This window comes from Nannospalax galili, unplaced genomic scaffold, assembly GCF_000622305.1.
Source record: "Nannospalax galili isolate Female #2095 unplaced genomic scaffold, S.galili_v1.0 scaffold803, whole genome shotgun sequence".
In the NCBI taxonomy this organism is placed as follows: Eukaryota; Metazoa; Chordata; class Mammalia; order Rodentia; family Spalacidae; genus Nannospalax; species Nannospalax galili.
Window position 1 is genome coordinate 913643 of NW_008349354.1, and position 18255 is coordinate 931897.

The following is an 18255-nucleotide window of genomic DNA, read 5'->3' on the forward strand; positions in this document are numbered from 1 at the left end:
GTATTATTAGAGAGCAAGAAGGGATAGGAGCCATGCAAACAAGGGATTGCTAAGCCAATAGATTACAAAGTTTTTGAGAGTGTTAACATTAGTTCCAACAACATTTGATTCATTTACAAAGAAACAGTATCTTTCCCAATATCATATATACCCTTCCCATGTCCAGTAGTTATTAAGTCCAATGTTCTTTTGTTGTGAAGCACAGTTCTGGTGAGAGAGTTCGTTTGCTATTGGAGAAACTCCAGGCTATCAGTCACTGATGTCACAGCTTGGTTCAGCTTGTCTCAGCCAAAGGCAGAATCAGGTGCAGCTTGTAGTAGCTGTTGTCATAGCAACATCTCCAGCATCTAGTGTAAGCTCGATCTCTACCACCAGGGGGAAGAAGATCTTTCTCTGCTGGCAGCTTTGTAGGAGAAAAAGCTTCTTATACCTGGAAGTACTATTCACAAAAAGGTGGGCAAAGAGAGATTAACACAGCAATGTATGCTGTACTGGGGAGGCTTGCTGCTGAAAATGTAACTGAATAGTTAGTTAGTTGTTTGAATCCACTTAGATGAGAGCCAGTGAAATTTTTTTCTGCTCCTGGGTAGAGAAGGGTGGTAGCTGGTACTGCTATCAGTAAAGGCCTATTGCTGGATGCACAAAAGAAAGTAATTAGACATTGGGGTAGGTGGGAAGAAAGTTAAACTTGTTCCAGGACATAGTTGATCTTATTTGATCCTCTGTCTTTCATGTAGAATAACATTATAAGTTAACACATACTTAGCTACAGGTGTAAGCTGTTGAGAGACATGAAATTTAGCTGTGGGGTACCTAGAAAATGCACCTGAGTAAAATTTTGTTATTACTTTAATGCTCCAGCGATTGTCCCATGGATCTGATTTTTTCCCTTGAAAAGTAAAATCTCTACAACATGGTATTAGGGAGAGTGGGGGCTGTCTGAAGCGTTGGTGTTAAGCAGGGTAAAGACAGCCATGAGGACGACAGAGGAGGCTCCAGGGGGGCTTTGGGGTGTCGTCTCCACCTCTTTTTTTTCTTTGGTTGATCCTGTGGGAAAACACAAGCAAATCTTCTCTCTGTGGTTAGCAATGGATCTGGTTCTTTCTAGAGTCCATCAAAGGGGTCCCTCCACAATTAAGGATCCAGGGTGCAAACTGATACACCTCATTCTAAAATTTTAAGCTTTCTTTTTGAGAGATCTTAAGCCCTCTAGATTTAAGCAGGGTCTTAAGGGAACGAATTTGGCATTTTTTCTGGCGTGATGCTGAATTCCCATTGTAAGGGAGGTGTTTTTACAGCAGTCTGACACTAGAGGGCTTGGAGCGCCTTGGCAAGTTATAAGCCTCTAGGTTTGCAGAAAAAAAAAAAGTTGCAGTTTTAAATCTTTTGTCTGGGAACCACTTTGGCAAGTTACAAGCCCCTAGGCTGCAAGAAAAAAGTCTTTTGTCTGGCCCTGAGTCACCTTGAATTCCCAGGTGCTCGGCAGGGGCTAGTTAATTTAAATTCCCACTTAACTGGTTTTAGCTGTGGCTTGAATGCCCTGTGGGGGGCACAATAATGAAACTGACTAGGGAAGTCTACTTTTAGAAGGAGAAAAGAGAAAAGGAAAGATTTGCCAAGCCCCACGAGTGGGGTGGCTTTGCCACAGCCACCTTTTTAGTCTAGATGAAAGAAAGAAATAAAAGATTTGCTTCTCTCCTGGTGGGAGAGATACTCACGAATCCTGCGTTTCCGAGGGTACCAGCTCCTAGCTGGCACGAGGTTCAGAGGGTCCCACGTTGTGGCGCCAGATGTGGGGCGTGCTGGGCGCCAGGTGTGGGGTGCGCGGGTATCTGCTCCTGCGCTGCTTCCCTGCATCTTCCATGGCTCTCTGCTGCTGGGGGCTTTACCCAGCCATGTCCCGACCTAATTTCACCCGTGCACTTTCCTCAAGATGTGAAATCCACCGGCCGCTGGATCACGCGGGAGAGTGTGAGGGCGGCTAAAGCTGGGATCCGTGAGTCGGTGACGGAAAGACAGCTCTTCCCGGGAAGGCTGGATCGTAGGCAGTGAGACAAGACTCAGCTCAGTCAGACTCAGTGTTACAGCTCTTTATTCAATGGCTCTGCGTGGCTCCAAGCCTCAGTGTCCCAGAGTGATCCAGCTCCTTCAATTATTGAGGGGAATCAGGGAACTTTATACGTGGGGGTAGTGATAAAAGCTTCAGCTGATAGGTACTTTGGGGATGCCTCATTTGCATGTGGAAATGGGCTCCCGCCAGGCTGCCAAACTGCTTGAAAATCACACAGGAAAGCCTAATGGTTACAGAGCCAGAGGCTACATTCTTGTGGCTGCTACTTCACAAAGGAGTCAGGAAAAATGCTGGGAAGACGCCCTGCTGTGAAAGGAGTCTCTGCATATGGCTCCGAGCTCGTGAGCTATCCGGACATGAAGAAACTTCTACTTTGCACAACAAAGGTCCCCAACAACTATTAGTGATGTTGAACATCTTTTAAGATGCTTCTTAGCCATCTTTACTTCTTCTTTTGAGAACTCTCTGTTCAGCTCCTTAGCCCATCTTTTAATTGGGTTACTTCTTGTCTTGATTCTCTATTTTTTGAGTTCGTTATATATTTTGGATGTTAAACCTCTGTCACATGTGTCGCTGGTGAAGATTTTCTCCTATTCTGTGGGTTTTCTCGTCACTTCCCTGGTTACCTCCTTTGATGTACAGAAACTTTTTAGTTTAATGAAGTCCCACTTGTTGATTGCTGACCTTAATTCCTGAGCAACTGCTGTCTGATTTAGAAAATCCTTTCCTATACCTATATCTTGTAAGTTACTGCCATTATTTTCTTCTAATAGTTTCAGGGTTTCCAGTTTCACGTTGAGGTCTTTGATCCATTTGGAGTTGACTTTTGTGCAAGGCAAAAGATAAGGATCCAGTTTCATTTTTTTTACAGGTGGAGATCCAGTTTGGCCAGAACCATTTGTTGAAGATGCTGTCTTTCCTTCACTGTGTGTTCTTGGCACTTTTGTCAAATATCAGATGGCTGAAATTGCATTTACTTGGGTTTGGATCTTCAATAATGTTCCATTGATCTATGTGTCTATTTTTGTGCCAGTACCATGCTGTTTTTAAGAATATAACTCTGTAGTATACTTTGAGATCTGGTATAGTAATCCCCCCAGCATTCCTCTTTGTGCTCAGGGTTGCTTTGGCTATCTGGGGTCTTTTGTGCCTCCATATGAATTTATGGATGGATTTTTCTAATTCTGTGAATATGTCATGGGGATTTAGATTGGGATTGCATTGAATCTATATATTGCTTTTGGTAGGATGGTCATTTTCACAATATTCTTCCAATCAATGAGTCATATAGGAAGGCTACTGATTTTCGTAGATTGATTTTATAACCTGCCACCATACTGAAAGTGTTGATCAGTTCTAGATTCTTTAACCATTTAAAAGTTTCATTATAGAGATTTTTGGTATCTTTGGTCAGGTTTATTCCAAGATATATATTTTTTTGCAGCTATTGTGAATGGGAACATTTTCCTGTATTCTTTCTCCAATTGCTTGTTATTGGCATATAGGAAGGCTACTGATTTTCGTAGATTGATTTTATAACCTGCCACCATACTGAAAGTGTTGATCAGTTCTAGGACACTCTGGTGGAACTTTTGGGATCTTAGGTATAGTATCATATCATCTGCAAAAAGTGATAGTTTAACCTCTTCTTTTCCAATTAGTACTCCTTTAATTTTCTTCTCTTATCTTATTGCTCTAGCATGATTTCAAGCACTATGGTGAAAAGGAGTGGAGATAGTGGACATCCTTGTCTGGTTTCTGATTTTAATGGGAATGCTTCCAGTTTTTCTCCATTTAGAATAATGTTGGCTGTGGGTTCATTGTATATAGCTTTAATTATATTGAGGTATGTTCCCTCTAGGACTTTGAGCATAAATGCATGCTGAATTTTGTCAAAAGACTTTTCTGCATCTATTGAGATGACAATGTGGTTTTTGTCTTTGAGTCCATTTATATGACTAATGATGTTTATTGACTTGAATATATTGAACCTTCCATGTATCTATGGGATAAAGCCTACTTGATCATGGTGCATGATCTTTCTGATGTGTGTCTGTATGTGATTTGAAAGTATTTTGTTGAGAATTTTTGCATCTCTGTTCATTAAGGATATGGGTCTATAGTTTTCTTTTTTGGTTTTGTCTTTACCCGGTTTGGGTATTACAGTGATGCTGGCTTCATAGAAGGAATTTGGGAGTTCTCCCAAATTACTTTTTGAGTAATTTAAGTAGTATTGGTTGGAGGTCTTCTTTAAATGTCTGGTAAGATTCTCCTGTAAATCCATCTTGACCTGGGCTTTTTTTAGTTTGGAGGCTTTGTATTATTGTTTCAATTTCCTCATATGTTAATGGGTCTGTTTAAACTGTTGATCTCTTCTTGGTTTAACTTTGGTGGTTCCCATGATTTTAGATATCCATCCATTTCTTTTAGATTTTCAAATTTATAGAGTATATACTTTTAAAATATTCCCTTATAATGTTCTGGATCTTTCTGGTGTCTGTTGTGATGTTTCCCTTTTTCATCTCTGATTTTGTTTTCATCTCTAATTTTGTTGATTTGGATTTACTCTTTCTTTCTTCTGCTTAACTGAGCTAAGTGTCTGTCTGTCTTGGTTAGCTTTTCAAAGAACCAGCTCTTAGGTTCATTGATTCTTTGTATTGTTTTCTTTGTTTCTATTTCATTAATTTCTGCTCTGATTTTTGTTATTTCTTCTCTTCTGCTGGATTTGGGTTTCATTCGTTCTTGCTTTTCCAGTATCTTGAGTTGCAATGTTGGGTCATTTATCTGGGTTCTTTCTAAGTTTTTAATGTAGGCACTTAAAGCTATAAATTTCCCTCTTAGGACTGCTTTTAATGTGTCCCAGGGGTTGTGATGCATTGTATTGTCCTTTTTGTTGAATTCCAGGAATTCTTTTATTTCTTTCTTAATTTCTTCATTGACCCACTCATTGTTTAGGACTATGTTGTTCAATTGCCACAAGTTTATGTAGTAACTAGGGCTTTGTCCAGTGTTGATTTTGAGCTTTATTGAATTGTGGTCTGATAGAATGCATGGGATTATTTTAATTTTTTTTTGTATTTGTTGAGGTTTGTTTTGTGGCCCAATATGTGATCAATTTTTGAAAAAGTTCCATGGGGTTCTGAGTAGAAAGTATATTCTTTGGTGCTTGGGTGGAATACTTGAAAGATGTCTGTTAGGTCCATTTGATATATAGTATCATTTACTTCATATGTCTCTCTGTTAATTCTTTGTCCAGTTGACCTGTCTAATGGAGACAGTGGGGTACTGAAGTCCCCTACTATTACTGAGTTGCGGTTAATCTGTGTCTTAAAGTCCTGTATGTAGTGTTGTTTTTATGAATTGGGTGCACCAGAGTTTGGTGCATATATGTTAAGGATTGTAATATCTTCTTGGTTAACTGTTCCTTTGATGAGGAGTGAAATGACCCTCCTTATCACTTCTGATTAGTTTTACTTTGGAGTCTATTTTGTCAGATATTAGAATTGCAACCCCTGCTTGTTTCTTAGTGCCATTTGCTTGGAATATTCTTTTCCATCCTTTTACCTTAAGGTAGTACCTGTCTTTGAAGGTGAGATGGGTTTCTTGCAGACAGCAAATAGATGGATTTTGTTTCTTAATCCATTCACTTAACTTGTGTCTTTTGACTGTGGAGTTCAGTCCATTGATATTTAAGAAAAAAAAAGGTTGCCATCATTTTGATTGCTGTTTGTGTTCTCTGTGTAATTTTGTGTTTCTTAGATTACACCTTTATTTTCTTTTGTTGCCCCTAGGGTATAGTTGTTTCTCTCTCTGTTCTCTGTATTACTTCAAGTATTCTTTGAAGGGTTGGTTTTGTGGATATGTATTCTTTCAGGCTTTTCGTGTCATGGAAAATTTTTCTTTCCCCCTCAACTATAATAGACATTTTTGCTGGGTAATGGGCTGACATCTATTGTCATGTAGAACTGGAAATACCTTGGTCCATTGCCCCGTCCTGCAGGGCGGGAGATGGAGACTCCCAGGGACCTGGAATGATGGGACAAGAGACACGAAGAATGACAGCAAGACAAAGAACTCTGATCAAGCTGCAAAAGTTTATTTTTCCACGGGGATTCTTATATGGGCTGAAGCAGGAAATTAGCTGGGGAAGGGGAAGGGGAGGTATTGTCTCAATGGGTTAATGAATGTCCCTTAGGATGAGGGGAACTGGCGCCGTGAGTCTGGCTGCAGGGTAAGGAAATTGGTGGTTGCTCAGGCTTATCTTGAGTCATCGGAAAGGTTGCTTATCTTAGGGGGCAGGGAGGACTGATCAGCAAGTTCTCCGGAGGCTGCTTGCCCTGGGGGGCAGGGAGGGCTGCCAGGCAGCGTGATCTCCCACAGTCCAGCCTCTTCTGGCTTTGATAGTTTGCACTGATGTCAGCTGTAATTCTGATGGGCTTTCCTTTGTGTGTGACTTGTTTTTCTTTTGCTGACTTTCAGTATTATCTCTTTGTTCTGATGTGTCATGGGGATTTTCTTTTCTGATCCTGTCTATTTGGTGTTCTATGTGCTCCCTGTATTTGTATGGGGATGTCTTTCCTTAATATTGGAAAGTTCTCTTCTGTGATCCTGTTTAAGATCTGGTCAACACCATTAATCTGAAATTCTTCTCCTTCCTCTATTCCTATGATCCGTAGATTTGGTCTTTTCATGTGGTGTCCCACATCTCTTGCATATTCCATTCCTGTGCTTTTTAAAATTTTCCATAATCTTTGCTTGAGTGGTCCAATTCTTCAACTTTATCCTCCAGTGTTGATATTGTTTTCCATTTCGTTCATTCTGGAGGTGAGGTTTTCCCCTGTTGTTTCAAGTTGGCTTATTGAGTTTACCCTTCCATCTTCATTTCTGCCTGAGTTTTCTTCAGTGTTTCTAGTCATACATTCAGAAGTTTATCCCTAGCTTCTTTTAGCTCTTTGATTTGTTTATGTTCTTTAAATTCATTGAATTCCTTGATCATGTTTATGATTGTTCTTTTAAATTCAGTGTCCTGGGTTATCTCTAGGGGGTTGTCCTTATAGAACTCTTCTACAGGATTGGTTTAGTTTAGTGGGGACATACTGTTTTGGCTGTTTTGGCTTTCTATTTTGTTATTCTTTCATTGTGATTTTGGCATGTGAATTTCTTTTGTTGGTTATGATTCTGATATGAGAATTATCTTGAAGTATGCTTCTGTTTGTATTATCTGGGTGCCTAGATCCCTTCTTTATTGGTTATGTAAAGTTTGTTGGCTCAGGTTCTCTCAGGGTTATTTTGGAGGGAACTGATGGCTTCAGATCAGCTATTCAGGAGTACCCACAGAAGCCCAATTCAGATTCCAGTCAGGTGCACTCAGGCTTTCTTCACCACGTGGAGGCAGGACCTGGACCCTCTCAGGCAGTTTACTCTGTCAGGTTGTCTTCTAGGATCTCAGCCTTTGCCTACCAAAGCCAGATCTGCCCTGGGGTCTTAGGAAGGGCTTCACAAAATCCCAGGTAGGCGGATGGATATGGCGCAGTTAGGTTGCTCACCACCATGTGGAGGCAGAATGCAGGAGCTCTGAGGCAGTCCCCTATGTATTCAGGCCTTCTGCCAGAGGGAGGTCAGAGGAAGGCCAGAACTCAGCACTCTCTGGCGGTCTGCTGAGATCAGAGCCACTACACTGATGGAGGCTAAAACCCACCCTCTCAGGCTCTCTGCTAAGATCTCAGCCTTCAAGTGGGGGTAGTTTTTCTAGAGCAGTACCCTCTAATAGAAATGTAATGCCAGCCAAATGTAACGTTAACCACATGTATAAAGTAAAATCTTACAGTGGTCACCTAAAAGGTTAAAGGGAAACAGATGAAATTTATTTTGATAATATATTTTATTCAATCAAATATATCAAAATAGTATAATTGCACGTAATCAATATGGAAATTATTAGCTTTTTATAATTAAAAAAAATTATGATGTGTATTTTGCCCTTTCAGTTTAAACTGTCTGATGCCAGTATACCTGGTACCTGTATTTGCTTTGGGTATTGAAAAACACCAAAAGTCAGACAGACCTATGTTTGAAATGTGGCTTCATAATTAACTGTGATCACAAGAAATTGCTCTGATTGTGTGTGCTTTTTCTTAAGAAGTCTTTGCATTCGTAATACTCCTTGAACATCAAGATATTAATACTTTGTAGAGGGATGGAAGAAGATAGTGCCTACAAAATCTCTAGTGACAGACCCATATGTACAGGGGTAGGCAAACCCCAGTTCTAAAACTAAGTTAGACTTTTCACCTTTTTCAGTGTTAGTTCAAAGCTTTAACCTACATTCAGGTAAAAGCCTTAATCAGCCCCTAATATGTTTTGAATGCGCATTTAAAAATATTTTATTATTTTTATGTGTCTGAGTATATTGCCTATATATATATGTATATCTAAGTGCACCCATGTCATGAAATGCTGAGGTGATCAGAAGAGAGCATCAGATCCCCCTGGAACTTGAGTTACAGATGGTCATCAGCTGCCATGTGGGTGATGGAAACTGAACCCAGGTTAAGTGCTCTTAACCACTGAGCCAGCTCTCTGGCCCCCTAATACACAATTTTATGGAGCAGTAGAGATGATGTTTCCCACTGGTAATACATCCAGTTATTTGGTTAGAGATAGTCATTCAAAACTTTATCATAGTGAATATTTTAAATATTTAAATATTTAAAATCCAAACCTCAAACATTCTTTTTTTGTTTTTTTGAAACACTTCTTATACAATAAAAATACCAACTCTTTTCTGTAAAATGAATCTTTAGTTTATAGACAGTGAAGCCAGTAAGGAAATAGAATTCATCTCACAACACCAGATTTCATCAAATTTTGATTGAAACCTGTGCCCCTTTAAGGCAGAGGTATGTATTTCACAGATGGGAACAAAGACAATCAAAGGAGATGTACAAATTGGGAACATCTGTAGTCCCGGCATTCTAGAGGCTCAGCCAGGAGGATCATGAGTTCAAAACCAGGCTGGGGTATACTAAGACTGTCCTCAAAAAAAAAAAAAAAAAAAAAATGAGATGTAAGCATTGGCATTAGCTAGTAGCTAGTAACTATGTTCATTGAGACCAATGTTTACAGATGGTCTACTTTGCTTCCTGTAGCTGTGATAAATACCATGACCAAAAAGCAACTTGGGAAGGGAAGGATTTATTTATTATGCTTTCAGGTCACAGTCTATCATTGAGAGAAGTCAGGGCACTATCTCAAGCAGGATCAGAGGGGGGAACCATAAAGGGACACTGCTCACCAGCTTGTTTACAGGTACACATTCAGCTTTGTGTCTTATTCAGTCCAGGTCCACCTGCCCACAGTGGGCTGGACCTTCCTACATCAATTAGAAAATGCCCCAAGTTTAATGTGGTAGGTGGTAGTACACACCTTCAATCCCAGCACCTGAGAGGCAGAGGCAGGTGGAGTTCTATGAGAAAGAGGCCAGCAGAGTCTACGTAGTGAGTTCCAGGCCAGCCTGGGCTACAGAGAGACCCTGTCTCAAAGAAAATGACCACAGGCCAATCTGATGGAGGGGATTCTTCAAATGAGGTTCCCTCTTTCCAGGTGTGTCAAGTTGACAACCACGATTAATCATCACAGACAAATGAGCTTCTTTCTCTGTTCCTCGGAAGAGTTCCAGCATTGGGTGCCTGGACAGTGGCTATTGTTCCCTACTTCACTTTGTGTTGGTTGGATGGTCCTGCGTGCAGAGTATGGGAAGGTGGCAATGGGCTGTCGGGCTGCTCTCTCCACAGGTGCCGGCTACTTCATGTTCTTCAATACCAGCTCCGGGTCAGCAGAAGAGGCGGCCCTCCTGGAGTCTCGGATCCTGTACCCCAGGAGGAAGGAACAGTGCCTGCAGTTTTTTTACAAAATGACAGGAAGCCCTTCAGATAGACTCACCATCTGGGTCAGAAGGGATGACAGCACTGGCAATGTGCGTAAGCTGGTCAAGATACAGAACTTTCAAGGTACCTAGAGGCGTCACAGAAAGACTGGATTGACTGAGAATCTGGGGCAATAGTGCTCTTTCTTCTCCCCCTCTGTCCTTTCTACCCCTCTGTTCCCCTTTTCTCCTCCTCTCACCCTTCCTCTACTTCTTCATCTTCCCCCAGCTCTGTCATCCTCTTCGGAGTCTGCCATAATATCTGGAAGGTTTTACCAGAATGTTTTCAACACTCAAAAGTCAGAAGCAACATTGAAGTTTTAGGTGAGGTTTATATCTACTTTTATAGGAGTCCAATATGAACGCACAAATCCAATTTTCACTAGCTCTCTGGAGAAAGCCAGGGTCAGGAGAAAGAAAATAGGAGATTCAGAGGTGGAGACAGGAAGGTGAAGTGATGCAGGGACTGAGCTGCTGGAGAGGGAGGGTAGCTAAATATTTGGCCATACCTGCTTTTGCATCTGTTTTGTGAAACTAAATGGCATCATCATTTAAAATGCTGATGTAACTTGAGATCTGCCTGTAAGTTGCTGGAAGCTGAAGCCATTTGATGTATCAACCTCACTAAGAGCATTTACATTATCTGCTAAGCATTGCTTTGTGTGTTTCTATGATGGTCAGAATGGAAAGCCTAAGCTGCTAAGCTTGGCAGTAGGATGTGGGGATCATGACTGTAAACCACAACCCAGAGCTTCCAAGCTCAATACTTAACAGTCTTTAGTTATGGAGGTGACTCTTTCAGAACCAGGAAAGGAGACAACTTTCTTGTTTTTCCCATTCAACAAAGAATTCCTCAAAGTGAGAGAAAGGAAATATAATTTACATGGGCACTGGCTGCTCTTGCAGAGGACTTGGGTCCAGTTCCCAGCACCCACATGGCGGCTAACTGTAACTCCATCCATCTGTAACTCCAGCTCTGGGGGATCTGATACCCGATTCTGCACTTACATACATGCAGGCAAAACATTCATACACATAAAATGCAAATAAAGAAATAAATAATAAGCAAATCTTTTTTTGAAAGAAGGGACTGCTGCTCTTGAAGTTAGGAAACTTCCTTGGAGGTCTCTAGGAAGACTAGGCATCCAGTCGCCTCTAACCACTCCACTATCAGCTGCCTAAGCACTCTGTATTCATGACTTGGGGGTGGGGGTGGTTCACTGTTCTGACTGTAATTAACTAACACTGGTATGATAGAAGGAGGGCAGCAATATTCCCTTTAAGAATCAAGAATATTGGGGCTGGAGAGATGGCTCAGTGGTTAAGAGCACTGACTTCTCTTGCAGAGGACCTGGGTTTGAGTCCCAGCACCCACATGGCGGCTACAAACCATCCTTAACTCCAGTTCCAGGGGAATCTGAAGCCCTCTTCTGACCTTCGTGGCATTGCACGACACGGGTGCACTCACATACATGCGGGCAATACACTCATATACATAAAATAAAAATAATAAAGTCAAGAGTATTTCAGATGAAAATGTGCTGTGATTGCAATGCTATTGATGAGTTTAGTTATCATACACTTCAACCTCATGCTGAAAATGCTATCCAGTAAGCATAAAACAATGCTGTGTGGAGCTTAGTTCCATAGTGCATCTTTCTAAGTTCCCTAGGAATATACAAATGGGGTCTTAAAGGCAGTCCAGTCTAATGTTGGTTTGTTAATGAAATTTTTCTAACGGGTTAATTATCACTGGGTATTTATGTTGTATTCAACATAAGATAGTTATAATTATTCTGAGGTACAGTTTAACTTTGGCAAAGTGCATATGTTGACCCAGATGCTTATAAAAATGTGTCTATAACATAAGTTATTGATATAGCTTTAAGATTTCTAAATGAGCTTATATGCAAACTGTTTATATGCAAATATGAATAGGTGTACACACATGCACACACACACACACACACACAAACTTTTGTTTTGACTGAGGCCAGGACCCCCAATAGATGACAATTCTGAACCAACAAGGATGAAGTTTGTCTCACAGTCTTGGTATCACCATCACCTGACTGATTCAGGGAAGTACCTCACTTAGATGAAAGCTTCTTAGTGATTGCATAAGAGTCCCTGCCCATGTAGTGTAATCGCTAATGTCTTCTCTTTACTATGATATCCCTACATTTCAACCATGCCATCACAACCTATATTAAGAAAAGTCAAAGCAGTTACCCAGTAGCAAGAAATGAACTTTTACTCTCTTATCAGAATTTCCATGATCTGCAACCTGCTGGGTAAATGGTTCAAACCTATATCTCTGCCCCTTTTCTAGGTCTTTCTGTCACCCATTATATTTCCTGTCTATATATCCTCACCTTGACTGTAACGCTGTGTCAGTAGATGGTAGCTACACAGACTTGCATGTTACTGATGTGGTCCATGCACACGACCCACCTTCTATGTGACCACACAACCTACCACACAGCACATAACCAGCTCCACCTGAGGAACTTGTCCCCATGTGCATCCTTAGAATGCCCCAAGAACAAACAGAGATAAGCAGGCTCTTCAGATTGGGGAAAATTATAGTTCTGTAAAAAGATTTCTGGCTAGAATATGCAAGCAAGGGAAAAAGACACTTTCAAGGCTCTCTCCTCAACTTCACTGCAGATTAGATTTCTCTGCATATGTCTTGGGATTCTGAGTTGCTCTGGTCTGGCGTTTCCTCTCCCTGCTGCCCCAAGGCTTCTGTCTGGCTTTTGATGATGTTCAGCTCAAGATCTGATATGCTAGAGTAGCCCCCTCATTTTTATCTAGGTTTTTATTCAAACTTCTCATTTCTAGTTCACCCTCAGGAACAGAGCAAGTAGACCTAGTAGTCAACCCTTAGACATGCATAACTGGCTTGTGGCAACTCTGGATTCTTTATATCTTCATTTTTGGATGCCCGATAACATGAACAAAAGTCTGAACAAGCAGATTTTTTGGCCACAAGCTATAGGTTGAACCATATGAAATTTACCCATTATTTCATGTTTTACTTGAGATGTGTATTTTGTATGATACAGCTGAATACTGGGACATTTAGTACTGGTAAGATGGCAGAATACCAGCAAATCCAGGAGGGAATGGGTGACATTAAATAATAGAGAAAAACAAATTCATGAATAAGATTTGAATTTGAATTGTGAAATCAACCATAGTTGAGGAGAAAGGGGATGGCGAAGGAAGATAAGTAAACACAAGTATAGTAACGTGTATGAAAATACTGCAGTGGTACCCAATTCTGTATGCTAACTTAAAATTTAATGTAAAAACTTATACTGTGTCTTGTTTAAAAATTATTTTCCTTACTAAGCAAGTGAATTGATAAAGTTGCTTAATGTGTCTGTAATAATATCTGTTTTATGGGGCTGCTCTGAGAGTGGATGAGGGAGTTGATATGCCAGGCTGGATAATTGCTGGTATTGACCCTCATAAACACTATTTTTCATCTTCAGGAGACACCGATCATCACTGGAAAATTGCCCATGTGACACTCAAAGAAGAAAAGAAATTTCGCTATCTTTTCCAGGGCACCAAAGGTGACCCTCAGAACTCAAATGGGGGTATTTACCTGGATGACATTACCCTGACAGAAACCCCCTGCCCTACAGGGGTTTGGACCATACGAAATATCTCCCAGATCCTTCAGAGCACAGAGAAAGGAAAAACACTCCTGAGCCCTCGGTTCTACAATTCAGAGGGCTATGGTTTTGGGGTGACCTTGTACCCTCATGGCAGACTCCTTGCCAGTGACTCTGGCTACATGGGACTTGCTTTCCACCTGTTCAGTGGGGAGAATGATGCCATCCTAGAGTGGCCAGTGGAAAACAGACAGGTGATAATGACAATACTGGACCAGGAACCCGATGCCAAGAACAGGATGTCCTTAAGCTTGATGTTTACTACTTCCAAGGACCATACAGCCTCAGGTACACACACACACACACACACACACACGCATATATATATATACATATATATGTAGAGAGATAGATAGATGATAGATAGATTGATTGATTGATATATATTGTGTGTATGTGTGTATGCATGTGATTGTGTGTTCATGTGTTCATGGAGGCCAGAGGACAACGTTGGGTGTCATTCCTCAGACACCATTTTTATTTTGTAGATTTATTTTTATTGTTATTTTAACTAGGTGTATGTGTGTATCTTGTATGAGTATGTACATGCAAATGCAGGTGTTTGCAGAGACTAGAGGCATTGAGACCCCTGGAGCTAGAAACCAAATTCCCATCCACCTTTTTCTGAGAAAAGACTCTATCATTGGCCTGGAATTTGCCACATAATCTAGACTGGTTAGCCAGAGAGCCTCAGGGATCTACCTACCACCACCTTCGCAGGGCTGGGAGTACAACACGCACCAACGTACTTGCTTCTAAAACATTTTAATGTGGAGGAGCACTCAGGTCCTCTACTTCCCTGGCGGAACCATCTCCCTGGCCTATTTCAATGCCTATCTGTCTGTCTGTATGTGTATGTGTGTGTTTGTATGTACGTGTGTATGTGTGTATATGTGTGCATACATGTGTATATGTAACAAAGCCCCCTATGTATTCATTAAAGACAAAATGGGAAGTGAAGTGAAGCATAAAAGCTAATGTGATTGTGTGTCACCCATCTGCAGCTATAAATGGCTCTGTTATCTGGGACAGACCATCCAAGGTGGGAATCTACAATGAGGACTGTGGCTGTTTCAGGAGCTTAGACTGGGGATGGAGCCAGGCCATCGCCCACCAAATGCTGACAAGGAGGAGCTTCCTTAAAGACGATGCCCTCATCATTTTTGTGGACTTTGAAGGTACCTTTACAGGTTGTCCAGAATCAATAATCCTAGGTTCTGTGTGGTTGATTGATCTATATTTATTTTTTAATATTTTATTTATTATTTTTATTTATGTGTATGAATATATTGCCTGCATGTATGTAAGTGCACCTGTGTCCTGCAATGCCCACATAGGGCAGAAGAGGGCGTCAGAGTCCCCTGGAACTGTAGTTATGGATGGTTGTTAGCTACCATGTGGGTGCTAGGAATTGAGCCCTCATCCTCTGCAAGATCAGTCAGTGCTTTGCTTTTAGCCGCTGAGCCATCTCTCCAGCCCCTAATTTACATTTATTTGAAAACACATCAGGGAAGTGGAGATTTCTTTTAAGAATAAGGTTGTTTAAAATGTTGTATATAGCAACCACGTTTTATTTAATTGATCAAAGATTCATATTTTTTGGTTTTTTTAATATGTTGTTTAAATGTTAGGTAAAAACACTGTTCATGAGGGTGCATCATGTGATATTTTGATACATCTGATCTTTATATGATCACCAACCCAGGGCAACAGTATCCAGTTCTTCAAATACCATTTAGTTTTCTATGGTGAAAACTATACTCTTTAACTGTTCCTGAGAGAAGCCAAAATTTCAATTTTTGAAGTATTACCCTTATGACAATTATCAATTATGACAGTGGGTTGACTTCAGTTTAGCCTCAAAGTATGAACCCATGAGATTATGCTTCTTTGTATAAATTCAATAAGTAAAAACGTGACAGGATTGTTTTTAAAATAGAAGAGCTGGCATCATGAGGAAAAGCTGCTTTTCCATGAAATGTGAGATTCATGAGGTGCGATTCATGAGGGACAGAGGTGGCCCAGGGAACTTTCTTCAGAGGCAGAGTTAGTTATTAATCTTATGTCTTCTCACCTTGTTTGTTTGCTGAAGATATCACCCACCTGAGCCAGACTGAAGTTCCCATTCCAGTCAAAAATCAGATCCCCCGAGACCTTGTTCTCCAAGGCCAGGAGCCACAGGTCTCAGGAGAAGATTCTGGAAAAAATCTGGAGGAAGCCCTGCCAGCAGGCAGCCTGGATCAGACCCAGCTCAGCCGACAGAAGCGGTCAGTGAAGAACACAGGCCCCATGGAGGACCATAACTGGCCACAGTACTTCAGAGACCCATGTGACCTGAACCCTTGCCAGAATGAAGGCATCTGTGTGAACGTGAAGGGCATGGCCAGCTGCAGGTAGGCCCCGTGACTGAGGGTGACAGGTGGTAGATGGGGGCAGCCACCGGAGCCAAGTTTGCTCTGCTCTAATAAAAGCATAGCTCAGAAGATGATGGCAGGGGCTAGGGAGACGGGTCAGTTGGTAAAGCGCTTGCCGTACAAGTCTGCGGACCTGAGTTTGGATCCCCAGCACTATACAAAAATCCAGGCACAATGGTGTACAGTACAGCTACAACCCAGGGCTGGGAAGGTGGAGGATCCCTGGAGCACACTGGTCAGATAACCTACTTGAATCAGCAAGCTTCAGGTTCAGTGAGGGACACTGGCTGCCCCTGTGTTCTTCAGCTTCACCCATACTTTCATGAGCAGTGTTTCTTCCCAGCAACACATGATGCTTTCTGTTGTCCCCATTGGAGCTACAGATCATCACTTTTCAAAGGAAGCCTCAGGTTCCTTTGCTGCTTCCTTTGTGAGGCACGCTCTCACTGTGGCCTAGATTGGCCTCAAACTCAGTGTCCTCCTGCCTCAGCCTCTGAAATATCAGGATGCAGGTGTGCATGCCACCATGCCTGGCTTCTGATTCCTCTCTGGAAAATATTCACTTTGACTGCAGACACAGGTCTGTGCTCCTTTACCTGATAGGCCCTTTAGTGCCACATTCCAGTAGGCACCCTGGCTGGCCTCATCTGTCCCCAGAATAGGAAGGCCAGGAGTTACCACTCAAGCACCAAAGTATCTGTCTTCCACAAATCTGCAGCTGAGGCATTGTGGAAGAAGCTTTCTGGTGATGCCACGGGATGTAATTAAACTGATGGGAGATTGGGTCAGAAAGAATATTGAGCATTTGATTGCTATTACTGATGTTTAATAAGACAATCCCCAGGCTAGAGATGAGTCCTTTAAAGATAAAATATAGCCAAGCACAGTGGCTGTTCTTTAATTCTGTAATCTTGGTACTTGAGAGATACAGGGGACTATCAGTTTGTGACCGGCAGGAACAACACAGTGAATTCCAAGTTAGTCTGACGGCCCATAATGAGGCCCTGTCTCAAAAAACCAAAACCAAAAGCCAAAATGGTAAAATGGCTCTTGACTTGTGAATATCTCAACCTGTACCAGACAGTAGGCTTTGAAGCTGAGATGTTTGAAACAAAGGCCAAGACTCATTATGGAAGTCGCGAAACCCACTCTTAGGGCCTTAAGTCTGACATTTGTTGATCTTTAATACCAAATTTCACAAAGAAAACAAAACTCTCCAGGTTTGTCCATTACTGTGTGTCGACTACCTTGACAGGTGTAGTACCTTCATTATTTCATGTGAACTTCCAGAAACCTTAAGAGACAACTGCCAGGATAGCATCTTACAGTAATAGGTACTTGATGTGGTCTATAGTTTTAGCATTGCAACAAGCACACTAACTCGGGTTCTCTTTGGGGAGCTTCCAGTGTAGCACTTAGTCTGAGACAGTGTTGGGTAATTGATTCTTTAAGTGACCCAAACCTTCCTTCTGAACTCCAAGTGGCCAAGAAAAGTGGGTCTACAGATCTTCCTTTTTGGACTAAGCTTCAGGTGTGAAACACAGACCATGTGACTCTGAGAAAGTTAGTTGCCCTTTCTGAACTTAAATAAAGATGGGAAGAATGGTCAGATTATAGTCTGTATTTTAAAAGGCCACGATGGGGTTAATTGATACATATAAAGTTGTTGAATGGGGCCAGACAACAGTGCACAGTAATTGTTTTATTACTGTTAGTGCTGTTATTGGTGGGTCTTGTTGCTAGAAAGCACCTAAGGCTCAGATATTTTCCACACTGTCTTGTGTACTGTCCCTCAGGTGCGTCTCTGGACATGCCTTCTTCTACACGGGTGAGCGCTGTCAGGCCATGCAGGTACATGGCAGTGTGCTGGGCCTGGTGATTGGAGGTGCTGCTGGTATAACCATCTTGATCTTCGCTGTGTTCTCCAACACTTTCCAAAAGCTGAGGAAGTGAACCACCTGCTGATATCTGACAGACTGCAGAAGTTCATCCTCCACTCAGACCACCATTCCTGTGGTCAGTGCAGCATGTGGCAATTTTTATCAACTTTGTTCAAAAGGACCTTCAAGAACCAAGACCTCTAACTTCCTGTGGAACCCTTATGTTTCTGCCCAGGTGTGGTTGTTACCCTTTCTGTGCACTTCTGCGGTATTCATTGTG

The 18255-nt window shown here is 41.6% G+C and overlaps 1 protein-coding gene across 1 annotated transcript in view; it reads left to right on the forward strand.

The window, feature by feature from the left end:
* Window positions 1–18048, forward strand: part of Mep1a (meprin A subunit alpha) — a 50692-nt gene extending 32644 nt beyond the window's left edge. Inside the window, exons 10-14 of the mRNA XM_008846726.2 lie at window positions 9865–10080; window positions 13496–13969; window positions 14686–14859; window positions 15774–16074; window positions 17892–18048. Coding sequence (XP_008844948.1) covers window positions 9865–10080; window positions 13496–13969; window positions 14686–14859; window positions 15774–16074; window positions 17892–18048 — 1322 coding nt within the window. The remainder of the gene's footprint in view (window positions 1–9864; window positions 10081–13495; window positions 13970–14685; window positions 14860–15773; window positions 16075–17891) is intronic.
* The last annotated feature ends 207 nt before the right edge of the window (window positions 18049–18255 follow it).